Source organism: Punica granatum, chromosome 2, assembly GCF_007655135.1.
Source record: "Punica granatum isolate Tunisia-2019 chromosome 2, ASM765513v2, whole genome shotgun sequence".
Lineage (NCBI taxonomy): Eukaryota > Viridiplantae > Streptophyta > Magnoliopsida > Myrtales > Lythraceae > Punica > Punica granatum.
Window position 1 is genome coordinate 3,840,436 of NC_045128.1, and position 13,116 is coordinate 3,853,551.

The window sequence follows — 13,116 nt, forward strand, 5'->3', positions numbered from 1 at the left end:
CTACTGGTTGAGTATGTTGAGAAGGGAAACTCGACTTTTTATCAACCGCCTGTAAAGACTCTCGAGCCCTTCCTCAAGATCTTGAATGTCGAGGTCGAGATTCTTGAGGCCAACTGACAACTGTTCAACTTGCATCAGGTCTTGGACCTTGCTCGTCCTGTGGCTGAGCAGAGACTCCAGGGCCATATCTTGCTTGGTAAATTCATTTAGGTCCATCTTCCCTTCCTCAGATGTGGTTATTTTCTTGAGCATCATCTTGGAAACAAGGGACCAGATGCTGCTCGATCTGGTCTGTCTCGTGCCGGAGATTAAGCAGAAAACTGATTCGAAGACAGAGGTTGTGGCAGCTTCCACCTCTCTCAGTAAGCTAATGAAGGCCACAGCTTCATCGTCCTTTCTGAGAAGAGAAGAGGCAGAATCATTTTTTGCACTCTTCAAGCGCAAAATGGCCTTTTTCATCGCCTTCTGCACCGACTTCCTAGTGCTCAAGTACTTCTGGACCTCGGTATCCTGCACCTGCCCGGCTCCCTTTCTTCTGCGCATGCTTGACTGAAGATCGTGCAATGCTTCCTTCGTCTGCGGCAGGCTATTCTTAGCAATGCTGCACAGGTCCAGGAGCCCAAGAGAGCCTTCCAGAAGCTCATCGATCCATCTCTCGTGTATCTGTTGGCTGAAGGCTTGTTGCACAAGCGGGAGTGCAAGAAGCTCATCTACACATTCGTGCAGGTCCTGAAGGCCATTCAGCTTTTGACTCACGGATGATGATGATGAGCAAGTTGTTTCCGAAGAAGTTCTTATTCTGTGCAAATTCTCCTCCAGCTGTGAGGTTACTGGGTGAGGTCTGGAGGGCAAGCTGTTTGAACGGGAATGGTGAAATGAATTTGAAGAAGAAGATGAAGCCATTTTTTCTTCAGAACAGATAAGATTTAGATCTCGAGAGAAGAGAACAAGTTTTGCTTTGAGTGCTTTGCCTTGTCCTCGTTCGGTTGAATATGTAGCTTGGAGAGAGCCATGGAGACACAAGGAATCTCACTCCACTCAGATCTCAAGACGCAAATCTATCTCGATTTGGATCTAACCACTACTTCGGCGATGTCTATGCATTGTGTCCCTTCTACCTATCTTGACAGGTCATTTCATATCAATTATTGTTTAAACGTGCACGAGTGGGGTTTTATAAGATTTCAATACAGAGACAATCATCACCTGATGATGAAGACAAGCTCAATGATCAACGAACCGTCCAAGCATGTTCATGGCGATGAACGGAATGTATCTCTCATTATTTTTTAACAATGTACACATGTTCACCAACTTCAAACTCTTTACACGATTACTATATCACATGGCAGACCTGGTAAACGAACCAAAGGCAAAATAGATTAATGAGCGCTCATTTCGTATCAGAAGTTCAATGACCTTGTAAAAGAATGCAGATCAGACTCCTGGAGCTTTACATCTTACTGTGAATTGATTGCGGTCTAAAATACAGAAATTTACGCATGAGCTGTTTAAATTTAGAAAGTGAAATCTAGGAACATGAGAGATTGAGTCATGTGTTCGTCCACTACTTTTTGGAGCTGAATTGTCATGTTTTCTACAGTACATATCAACCCTCGTAACTCATGTCTGCAAAAGTTTCCTACTAAAGGCCGCAGGCAGTTCATGTGTAGTCCTAGTAAATCTTAATATGATAGTGTTCTACCACTAGCAGGCCAGATTTGCAAGTATGCATTCTTGATTTGTTGGGTTGATTGCAAATATCACTGCCACGTCAGATGTTAGCTACTTGGTTTTGAGGACAAGAAAACTGAGCTTCCTTCATTTACAGCCCTCCAAATAATTTAAGTAAGCATGTGGAATCATTTTGGAGGTCGAACCATATTATTTTTATCTACAATAATTGGAATCTCTGCAGCTTCGATATTCGTCATATTTAACTTTTGTTGGTTTGACGAGGCATTATCATTTTCTGCAGGTTGATAGGAATCGGTGCCAACGAGTTTCTCAAAGTGAAGCAAACTACAACTAAAACATCTGATCTGGCAATTACCAGACCGGCTTCTGTTACAAAGTTGTTTGAGAGTTCAGAATTATATTTTTTATCATCCATTATGGATTGAACTGTAAGTTAATCATGAATCAGAACATAATGTGTCTGAAAGAGCACAACTTTGATTAAGTATATACATTGTTAACTCTTTAATACGACATCGTTTACTAATATGTAAACAGAAGCGTAGCTGATATTCAATTTTCCTGCTAAGCTTTGCCTAAACAATGATTTCAACTTATTCGTGAGGATGTTCAGAGGAAATGTCTGGGTTCTAATTATATGACAAGCAAGAACTTGAGCTCCTATTCAAGAATTTGAATGCTCGATTCCAATCGCCTCAATTCTTCCTGTACATCCTTTTTCTTGATGCTAATATTCTTTTTGAGTCTTGCTGCCGGTGAAGGCTTGCAGTACAGTATCTACTTTCTCAAACTCGCTGATTTCTATGGCTGCTTCCTTGCAGCTCTCACTCGTGGAGCAGGCAATTAGCTTCGATGCAAAGGAGCAGCAGATCACCATTGACCATGCTCTTGACCTTGATATGAAGGATAGTAAAGACTCAAACATTTTAGCGGATACCACTTCGACCAGCCGTGACAAGAAGCAAGGGGAATATGTTCTTCTCGACCCAATCACAACCAGCCACATGTGGTTTTAATTGATTAAAGAATGGAACTTGTTTTCCAACCAATGTTTGCACAATGTCTTCCCTCGTGAGCTGTGCAACATACTGATCCGTGAGAGGCGCTGTGCACGAGTGGGTACTATCTTCTCCCGATAGACAATCCAACTCCCAATGCCAGAACTATTCATTATTCAATCATGTGATGCCTCCGCTGACGGTGAGGAGAACACGAGTGATCTCGCCTTCCCAGAAATAATAAAGCGAGGGGCGACATGATTCTCGTTTTATATAAATATATTTAACTAATTCGTGGTCCAAATGTCGCAGCAGACACGGAGCAGGTTGATCATATGAAAATCATATGCTGCACGAGGGTCATCGGACTTGCTCCATCTGATTGAAGAAACCGGCATCTCGCTGTCATTTGAAAATACCGAGCAGTAAATCATGAAAACTAGTCGAACGAGGTACTAGCTTTGAAACATATACAATGCAGAGCACTCTGTTTAAAATCATTCTTTCGATCAATACTGATTAACCAGACTGCATCTTACTTAGATTGCCTGCGTGTTTGCAGAATGTTTAAACCATCAAGTCTATATGGATCCAACCCGTTATCAAAGATGTAATGTTCCATGATCCCCTTTCCACGATCTCATCCAGAGTAAGGCAAAATGTTTTACATTTCGGAAATTTCAATTTACATTGTTGCAAAAATATTCAAGAAAGAGACCAATACTTGTCATGAAGAGCAAAACTTCTCATAAAATTATGTATATATGTTGTTTTCATTTACAAGAATTGGCAGCAAAAGTACTTGCCGATAAAATTTTGGTCTAGAGTTCGTGCGAACACTCTGAGTACAAACTAGTTGTTAAGGATGTTGAGAAGCAAAACTCTGTTCTTGATCAACCTCCTGTACAGGCTCTCAAGGCCTTCCTCCAGATATTGGATGTCAAGATCGAGATTCTTGAGGCCATCCTGCAATTGTTCGGTTTGCATCAGGCCGTGAACTTTGCTAGTCTTGTGGCTGATCAGAGACTCCAGAGTGTTGGAGTATTGTCTCAGTGCTGCTGATGTTGTCTATCCCGTGTTTATGCATTTGTTTGATGTCTATCTGTTTGTTAGATCTGCCTTGTCCTCCTCAGGTGCTACTCTTTTCTTGAGTATCACCTTGGAGATAATGGACCACGAGCTGCTTGACCCGGAGATTAGGCACAGAACCGACTGCTTCCACTTCTCTGTAATACCCCGAATTTCTATTTTGGACGGTAAATGAAATAAAAGATATATTTTCAGTTTTTAAAAATATTTATTGCCATTTATATTTTGGGTTATTAAGAGCACATTTACTGTCAAAATTTATTCCTAATTGATTTATTGTTTCTTATTTTGTTTTAAGTATCATAATGGTCATAAATGTTTGGAAAACTTCCCGTTCATACATTTGGGATTTTGTGAAATTTGGAATGAACTAGTTGCATAATTATCAAGTCACTAACTTCCATAAAGTCTCAATTGAGATATGATTTTCTCCTAATATAATTCTCCTTGTAACCGCCAATTACAATTTGTCTCTTTTAAATGGATTCTGCCCACTATTGCTTCGGTCAAAGAAGAGAGATCATTCGGTGATCCTACCTCGTCACGTGGCATGAGAAATAACCAATTAAATTGCAATAAACTAAATAATAAGTGCTAATCACTCGATTAATTGTGCATAAAGGTCCATTTACAGGCCAGGGCCATAAAGGCCTATACGAGATCCTAACAACGTCATGGCATGCTCAATTATCTCTTAACCTAGCTATGTTAGGCTCTTTAACCATTGTTGTAGCTCACCATATGTATTCCATGCTTAATTGAAGCAATTTTATTGGAGCTTCCTCACCAAATTATTATGAAATAGGATCATTTAAAATTTTCTCGTAGATTAGAATAAAATAAATATCCTAAGCTCCTCCAATTATCTCTCTCATTAATTGCCGAACGATTAATCCATTTCAATCGATCTGATCTGGTCTAAGAAAATGTATTCCTATTTATACGTTTTCCTCTGACAACGGAGCCTCTCATTTCGTCCATTTCATTATCTCATTTTCTTCTTTGTTCTTCTATAGAAAACACGGAGAAAGAGAGTTTGAGAGAATGTTTAAGAAAGCTTCGGTCGAGTCTGTTTGATTTGTTTAAGCAAGGGATATTCCGGCAATCCTTGCAAGATTATGCTCATATATGATATTTTATAAAATCAGTTGTCATGGCCATGTCAATTTTCAAGTAATGCATGCAGTTTTGATATGATATGAGTTGATTTTGGATATTATGATTATGATATGTGAATGTATTGACCGAGTTTTTCGGGAGAACAATGAACCCTATGATGCCCTTAGTCAATATTGACCCAACATGAGGAAAGGGCTACACTGGGGCAAAAGAGGTTGCCAGATGTGGAGCCGCCACTATGATCATAGAGCTAAGAAGGTGTTAGAGAGGATCTAAGATCCAAATGTATATATATTTATTGTTTCTTCGAGAGATTAAAAACATGCATGGACTCGGCTAGTTTAGGTGTGTATTACTCACTGAGCTGTCGAGCTCAACCCATTCCAAATTTCATGTTTTTCAGATAAGTTCTATTGGGGGCTAATATTGAAGATCAGAGTGCGCAGCGGATTCGTCTATTTTATCATTGATGTCCAAATTGTATTTACAAATTATTGTAGAAAATCGTGTATTATTGTATTATTTGTATATTTTATGGAATTATTGAATTGTATGGACATTAGTCTTTTATGATCCCTCGTATTTTGGATTTTCATGGTTTGGAAATTGGGGCGTTACATTCTCTCAATAAGCTGATAAAAGCTGCAGCTTCATCATCTTTGTCGAGAAGAGATGAGGTCGATTCATTGTTTCTAATTTTCGAGCTCCAGATGGCCTTTTTTATTGCCTTCCAGTTCGACTTCCTCATGCTCAAGTACTCATGGCCCTCGTCGACTTGCACATTTTCACCTCCCTTCTCCTGCGCATGCTACTGAAGCTCTTGGAGAGCTTCCTTCGTCTGTAACAGGCTGTTCTTGGCAGTGCAGCACAAGTCCAATAGCCTGAGAGATCCATCCAAGAGCTCATCGACCCATCTCTCGTGGCTCTGTTGGGTGACGCCCATCTGCACGAGAGCGAGTGAAAGAGGTTTCTCAACACTTTCGTGCAGATCTTGGAGGCCAGTGAGCTTATTGCTGGTCAAGGACGATGTTGAGCTAGCTGCTCCAGAAGCTCTCGTGCTGTGTAAATTCTCCTCTACCTGTGAAACTACGGGATGAGGCCTAGAGGGCAAGCTGTTTGAGCGTGCATGGTGGAACTTGTTTGAAGAAGATGAAGCCATTTCAAATTTCCTAGAACAGAGAAATTTGGAGAACAAGTTTGATGTTTGATGCCTTGGCCTTCTACCTCACCTGCTGATTATATACAGTGGGGGGGACAAAAGGAATCTCATATGGTTCCTATTCAAATATTTTCATGAAAGGGAACGTGATCCCAATCTGGATCCAACAATTATCTCGCTGATGCCTATGCATTGCCTACCTTCCACCAGCTTCACTGTTCATCTCATATTAGGTTTGCTTCAGATGTCCACCATCAAGCAATGACCGGCATGAAGAGACAATCCACCTGATAATGCATTAAAAATCGTCCTGATGCATGGTCATCTTCGATTAGTTTATACAATCCGCACGGGCAGATCCATGGGCAAAACTTTCATGCTTGTAAGTTTTAATGATGGCAGAGGATACTATCCAAAATGTGATAAATAAACAAGTGGTCCGTTCATTTCTGCCACAAGCTATTAGCACGTCGAATCTGCTGTTACGGGAATTGATTATTCTTTGGGAAACTAAATCCTCAATGACAGACACCTTTCAGAGTTAAAATCTTGTATTGCTGAAGATATGATAGTGTTGATGTCAAAAACTTGTGCTGTTCATGCTTTGCATGTGAGATTATCTTCTTTCTAGTGCAATAACTTTTCTTTCTATTCAGTTTAGCGAGTGCTTCCATGTATCCTTGAAATATAATGGTCGACGACTCCTTCACGAAGTTTATATATGATTTGCATTATACAAAGTTATTTAAGTCCTAGAGCTGATCCACAATATCACTAACATGTCAGATGTCTGTGGCATAGAAGACAGCAGGCACAGCTTCCGCTGTGGACAACCTCATATTTTAAGTCTATCATGTGAACTCATATAGGGGTGTCAGCTTCTCGGGGACAATAGGAATCGTTGAAGCTACATCATGTTTATCTCCTTAAACTGATCGCAAGGCGCCATAATCATCTTAGGGACAACTGGAATCTTTACAGCTTGTTATTCAGATTCAGTAATGGTAATTCGAGCAGGACTTTGGGTAGAAGTGAAAAAATAAATAGAAAAGGAACTGATAGAGGCAACACAGCTTTCATAAGAGTAATAATTTTTTCAACTCTGTCATTTGATCTGATTTACAAGTTTATCTACAAGTAAGAAGCTAAGAAATTTCTTGATAAATATTGAGAGAAATTTCTAGCGGACGTCTAAATATGTAATTGCATTTCATCCTAATTGGTGAGGAGGTTGAGTAGATATGCACGGGTTCTGATTATGCGCCGGACCACGGACTCGAGTTCTTCTTCAAGATCCTGAATGCTGGACTCCAACCTTCTCAACTCATTCTGTAGACCCTCTTTCTCGATGCTGATGTTCTTTCTCATCTTGCGATCGATCAAGGTTTGCAGCATCGAGTCTACATTCTTGAACTCGCTAGATTTTGTTGGCTCCCCCTCGTAACTTATGTGCTTGGAGGAGTACACCAACTTTGATAACAAAGCCCAGCTACTCGTTTTAGATTGTGCTGTCGGTTCCGATAAGAAGGACAACAAGGACGAAAACAAGTCCACAGAGACCATTTCTACTTGCCTCAACTTGCCAAAAGTGGCCTCGGTGTTTGGCTCATGCTCAGATGAAGACAAGTTGGAGCATTTACTCTTCAAGTCCCTCAAGGACTTGGAGATGGCTTTCTTTGACATCTTTCTCGAGGACAAGTACTTCGCAGACTCCTTTATTAGTTCCGACTCGTCGCCTCTCTTGCGCCGCAAGACTGATTGTAGGTCTTGAAGTTGCTCCTTTGTCTGCAGCAAGGCATCCTTTGCAATGCCACACACGTCAAGGAAGCAGAGTGAGGAAGCCAATAGCCCATCCACTCGATCCTTGTGGCTTCCGTGGGCAAAGAGTTGTTGAGTGCGTGGCAACTCAAGTAGAGCATCGACAGAGTCGTACAGATCCCGGAGCTCGCCCAGTCTGCTGCTCAGCAATGAAGATGATGATGCGGTGGTGGTTTCGGAGTATAATGCTAATCTTCGTGTATGCTCATCAACATTGAGAATAAACGGGTTAGGCCTTGATGGCAAACTGATGGATCGGATGTGGTAAGTGGGGAAGAGATTTGAAGCAGAGGAAGCCATTTGTGTACAAGATGACGATCAGGATGGTGATTATTCGATTTGATTCGGGTTAGGCTCCATGGCCTTGTGTATATATAATGGAAGTTGATGGAGACAATAAGAATCTGATGTCTCCACGTTGGTCATGTTTCTACATTGTCTTCCCACATGATTGGTAGCTTAGAACAATGAAAAGCCTGCACATTTTCCGATCTCTCATGGCATGATTTCTCATGAATAATCGCTTCATCAACCTTCTGATCCGTGAGAAACGCATCGCACGAGTGGGTTGCAGCCTTGTCTTCCCTTCTCATGGAAGATAGGCCAACTCATTTTGTCTCATTTTCAGGAAGACAGGCCTACTCCTATGTCAGGGCCATTCGTTATATGGAAGAATAATGCCTCTGTTGATGGTGGAGGACACAGGGAACTGCTCACATCCTCTTGAAATAATGCAGCGTGGGGTAACGTGATCCTTAGTTTAGTTTAAATCATGAATCGAGCCGATGTTTGGGTAATGTCTCCTTGTCTCAGGGGCCAGCTCACTGTCCAAGACCCCTTGCCAATAAGATGGATATAATGAAGCAAAGACCCGGTTGAACCAAGGAAGTTGATATTATAAAAATCGTCTCCAGCACGAGGGCAGTTGAAGTTGTCCCAGTCCATAAAAAAAAAAGTGTGAGGTTAGCAAAATAAACTAATGGCAGATTCCTCCATTGTTGTCTGGTGCATTTTTTCTTTACGCAGGTTCTTCTTTGATAGCGATCATTTAAGTGCCCCTCGTGCATGTTTAATCAATAATTGATACCGAAAGGAGTTGTGAAGATGGTAGAAGGGTGACAATGCATAGACATCACAGAAGTAGTGGTTAGATCGGAGTCGTGATTAGGTCATGTATATATCATGAAGGTCTGCCTAGGTACATGAGATTCCTTGTCTTCAATAACTGCTAGATATATATTCAATGGACGAGAACAAGGCCTAAATAACAAGATCAAACCGTCTTCCCCTCTCAAGATCTAGACCTCCTCTACTCCAAGAAACTGGAAATGGCTTCATATTCTTTGAACAATAATACGTTCCATCATGCTCGTTCCGACCGCTTGCCATCTAGAGCTCATCCCGTAATTTTACAGCTCGAGGAGAACTTACACAGCTTGGGAGTTTCTGAAAAAACTTGTTCCTCATCAACCCTAGTTCACAAGCTAAATAAGCTTCAAGATCTGCATGAGTGTATCCAGAAATTGCTTTTGCTTCCCCTCGTGCAACGCTCCTTCGCACAGTAGCAGGAGAACAGATGGGTCAATGAGCCTCTGGATGGTTCTCTCAGGCTGTTGGACTTGTACAGCACTGCTAGGAACAGCCTGCAGCAAACCAAGGAAGGCTTGCAAGAGCTTCATTCAAGTATGAGAAGGAGAAACGGAAGTGGGAATGTGCTTTCTGGCGAGGTTAGTAAGTACTTGAGCATGAGGAAGTCAGTCCAAAAGGCAATGAAAAAGGCCATTTTGGGCTTGAAGGCAACAAAGGATAACTCTGCAGCATCCCCTCTCGGCGAAGACGATGAAGCTACAGTCTTTGTTAGCTTGTTGAGAGAAGTGGAAGTGGCCACTGTCGCCTTCTTCGAATCAGTTTTGTGCTTCATCTCTGGAACCAGGCAGTTGTGGTCGAAGAACAGCAGGTCCCTTATCTCTAAGGTGGTGCTCAAGGAAAGAACATCATCTGAGGAAGGGAAGGCGGACATAAATGAATTTGCCAAGCAAGCTGCAGCTTTGGAATCTCTGATCAGTCACAAGACAAGCACAGTTCACGATCTAATGCAAGTCGAACGATTGCAGAATGGTCTAAAGAATCTCAGTCTCCTTATTCTGGATCTGGAGGAAGGGCTTGAGAGCCTGTACAGGATGTTGATCGAAACCCGATCCCTTCTCAACGTCTGTACCAACTAATCTGTAATATAGTTGAGATACAGATTGTCGAAACAAAATTTTGTGGGCAAAAATTTTGCTGCCCATTCTTGTAAACGAAAAGTAACAAAAATGTACTACTCGCTCACGGTATACATAAGTAAAAATGAATAGTTTTCTTGACATTATATCTATGTTATTAACTAAAAATCCTGGCCCCTCGTGGAAGTTTACATGATATTACATCTATGTTATTTGATGTGTCATGATCATTAGGCATTCTAGAGCTCGAAAAAGAGCTCAAGTCCTTGCTTTGGTATATAATCTGAACCGGGGACTTCTGAACCTCCTCAAGCACTGATTGAAATTACTGGGAAATGTTTAAATGAAATTTCTGCTATATGCAGTGATAACAAAACATACATTAAACTTAAAAGTTGAGAGGTAATCTTATAATTCGAATGTAACAACAAAGTACTACCCGGAACCGAAGCACGAGGAACATCGAAGCTGCAAAGATTCCAATTGTCCAAGATAAAATAATAATGCATTGATCTTCTAAATGAACCCAGAAGCCATACTTAAACAAAGGGAAGGTGGGCTTCTTGTCTACAACATGTGGTCGCATCTGATCTGGAAGTGATGTATTTTAATTCACTCGACAAATTAAGAATGCATACGTGCAAATCTTGCCTGCTAGTGGTAGAACACTCGTATTAATATTCGGTATGGGCAACTAACACACTGCCTTTCAACTACACAAGAGGGACAATGGGGATACATCTTGTGTAAAAACTTAATGAGAGAAAATGGAAAGCGGTAATATTCAGCATCTGATTTGAAGTTTAACCGTGTATTTTTTATTTTTTATTTTGTGGTTTTCCTGTTGATCGGTTTATGAGAGTCTGATCTGCTGCTGATTGAGAGGTTAAGTTTCTGAAATGAAATGAGAGCTTAATCCTCTATTCTACTTTTGATGGTTAGCCGTACCAAGTTTCATTGTCGAGATATTAAATATGGAACATTTTTTAGGTCAGCTGATGTTCATCAGTATGAGTTTACAGAGGGCGGTTCCTAGATCACTGAGCGTGTCCTCGGTATCAGGTGATGTTGTTCGCCAGCATATAATCAGCTGGGGATTGTCTCATTGTGCAGGGTCATCTCCAAGCAATGATTTAAATGCCACTCGTGCATGTTTAAGCAATGGTTAATTAATACGAATTGAGCTGTGAGGGCGGTAGAAGGGAGACAATGAATCAACATTGCAGATGTAGCAGTTAGATCTGGATCAAGATCTTGCTCCTTCTGCTAAAAATTTCAATAGTGATAGGATTCCTCTTGTCTCCCCGACTCCGGGATATATATTTGATACATCAAGATGAAGGCAAAGCACCAAACATCAACTTGTTCTCTTCTCTCAAGTTCTAAAACTTCCCTGCTCTTGGAAAATCTTGAAAAATGGCTTCATCTTCTTCTTCAAATGCATTCCGTCATGCCCGTTCCAACAGCTTGCCCTCTAGAGCTCATCCAGTAATTTCAAAGCTCGATGAGGCCTTAAGCGGCCTAAGAACTTCTGAAACAACCTGCTCATCATCCTCATCTGTGACCTGCAAGGTAAATGACCTGCAAGATCTGCACGGATGCGTGGATCAGCTGCTGCTGCTGCCGCTTGTACAACAATCCTTCACCCAGGAGTGGCACTCAAGGTGGGCTGATGAGCTTCTAGATGGTTCTCTCTGGCTCTTGGACTTGTGCAGCACTGCTAAGAACAGCCTCTTGCAGTCAAAGGAAGCCTTGCAGGAACTCCAGTCGAGCATGCGTAGAAGAAAGGCAGGTGAGAGCATGCTCGACAATGAGATCCAAAAGTATTTGAGTGTGCGGAAGTCGGTCCGGAAGGCGATGAAGAAGGCCATATCGTGCTTGAAGGCTAGGAAAGATGATTCCACATCTTCTGCTCTTATCAAAGACGATGAAGCCGCAGCTTTTGTTACATTATTAAAAGAAGTCGAAGGAGCAACAACTGCTGTCTTCGAATCGGTTTTCTGCTTAATCTCTGGTGCAAGGCAACCCGGATCGAGCAGTGCCTGGTCCTTTATTTCCAAGGTGACACTCAAGAGACGAGCTGCATCTTCGGAAGTGGATCTGAACGGGTTCAACAAGCAAGATATGGCCTTGGAGTCTCTGATGAGCCACAAGACGGGCAAAGTTCACGACCTCACACAAGTCCAGCAATTGCAGGACGGTCTGAAGAATCTCAATCTCGACATCCAAGATCTCGAGGAAGGACTCGAGAGCCTTCACAGGAGGTTGATTAAAAGCAGAGTTTCCCTTCTAAACATCATCAACCACTAGCATCCTCCAAATTGTTAGCAAAAGAAGTGTACATAAACAGAACAGACATGTATAATTCTCGTATATAGTCAAATGAAAAAGTTTTGCTCCTTTACTACTACAAACAACGTCTTCAGCTGCCTACCTCTATTAACATCGGACTCTGTTTTGATTGAAACTCTTTCAGACAGCAATGGTGAAATTAAGCTGTTGGAACTGAATCGAAGAATGCCTGGCATAAAAGAAACCCGTGCATAAGGCATCAGACTTGAATGATACAGATCTTGAATCCAGCTTATTTGGACTTGGCAAGAGCCCCATTCGTATCATCTAATTTATTTTTTTAATCGATGTTTCAGATTATGTGCAGTCGGACATGTCGCAAGAACAAATCATAGCATGAGAACTATGACTGAAACTCATTCAACAAGTCAGTTCCAATAAATTTCCTCACCAGCTAATCATTGTTCGAGGCATAAGCATTAATCTATAGAGCTAAACAAGTACAGTTCATGGACTGCTGAACTGAGTGATTAAAGAGTTAAAAAATGTCATCAGCACCGATCATTTCGCTTGTTAAATGCTGGTTTTTCATTTCTCGTGCTTGGACAGAAGGAATCTTGACAACTTAACATAGTTGTATGTTCACATGTCTGAAGCGCAATATTGGCAAGTGGAGGGACAGTGGGCCACACTTGCTACGTGAACGCCACGTCAGTAC

The 13,116-nt window shown here is 41.4% G+C and overlaps 5 protein-coding genes across 5 annotated transcripts; 2 read left to right on the forward strand and 3 right to left on the reverse strand.

The window, feature by feature from the left end:
• On the reverse strand, positions 1-903 carry LOC116197077. The gene has a single exon (XM_031527097.1). The coding sequence runs from the start codon at positions 901-903 to the stop codon at positions 1-3; it is 903 nt and encodes a 300-aa protein (XP_031382957.1).
• Positions 904-5,712: 4,809 nt separating this feature from the next.
• Positions 5,713-6,286, reverse strand: LOC116197085. Its single transcript, XM_031527109.1, has 2 exons — positions 6,264-6,286; positions 5,713-6,073 (listed from the first exon to the last, which is right to left on the reverse strand). The coding sequence occupies exons 1-2, from the start codon at positions 6,284-6,286 to the stop codon at positions 5,713-5,715; spliced, it is 384 nt and encodes a 127-aa protein (XP_031382969.1).
• An 862-nt stretch (positions 6,287-7,148) lies between these two features.
• On the reverse strand, positions 7,149-8,432 carry LOC116197349. Its single transcript, XM_031527466.1, has one exon. It carries the CDS (start codon positions 8,179-8,181, stop codon positions 7,279-7,281), a length of 903 nt encoding a protein of 300 aa, XP_031383326.1. The 5' UTR covers positions 8,182-8,432; the 3' UTR covers positions 7,149-7,278.
• Positions 8,433-9,148: 716 nt separating this feature from the next.
• Positions 9,149-10,165, forward strand: LOC116197873. The gene has a single exon (XM_031528139.1). The coding sequence runs from the start codon at positions 9,567-9,569 to the stop codon at positions 10,104-10,106; it is 540 nt and encodes a 179-aa protein (XP_031383999.1). The 5' UTR covers positions 9,149-9,566; the 3' UTR covers positions 10,107-10,165.
• Positions 10,166-10,924: 759 nt separating this feature from the next.
• Positions 10,925-12,675, forward strand: LOC116197347. Its single transcript, XM_031527464.1, has one exon. The coding sequence runs from the start codon at positions 11,523-11,525 to the stop codon at positions 12,414-12,416; it is 894 nt and encodes a 297-aa protein (XP_031383324.1). The 5' UTR covers positions 10,925-11,522; the 3' UTR covers positions 12,417-12,675.
• Positions 12,676-13,116: the final 441 nt, after the last annotated feature.

What these genes read in the sequence shown, in the direction of transcription:
- LOC116197077 (XM_031527097.1), bottom strand. Translation starts at nt 903, where the DNA reads ATGGCTTCATCTTCTTCTTCAAATTCATTTCACCATTCCCGTTCAAAC.
- LOC116197085 (XM_031527109.1), bottom strand. Translation starts at nt 6,286, where the DNA reads ATGAACAGTGAAGCTGGTGGAAG. An exon ending in AACAGTGAAGCTGGTGGAAG is followed by an intron (nt 6,074 to 6,263) that starts GTAGGCAATGCA and finishes TCTCTGTTCTAG; the next exon opens with GAAATTTGAAATGGCTTCAT.
- LOC116197349 (XM_031527466.1), bottom strand. Translation starts at nt 8,181, where the DNA reads ATGGCTTCCTCTGCTTCAAATCTCTTCCCCACTTACCACATCCGATCC.
- LOC116197873 (XM_031528139.1), top strand. Translation starts at nt 9,567, where the DNA reads ATGAGAAGGAGAAACGGAAGTGGGAATGTGCTTTCTGGCGAGGTTAGT.
- LOC116197347 (XM_031527464.1), top strand. Translation starts at nt 11,523, where the DNA reads ATGGCTTCATCTTCTTCTTCAAATGCATTCCGTCATGCCCGTTCCAAC.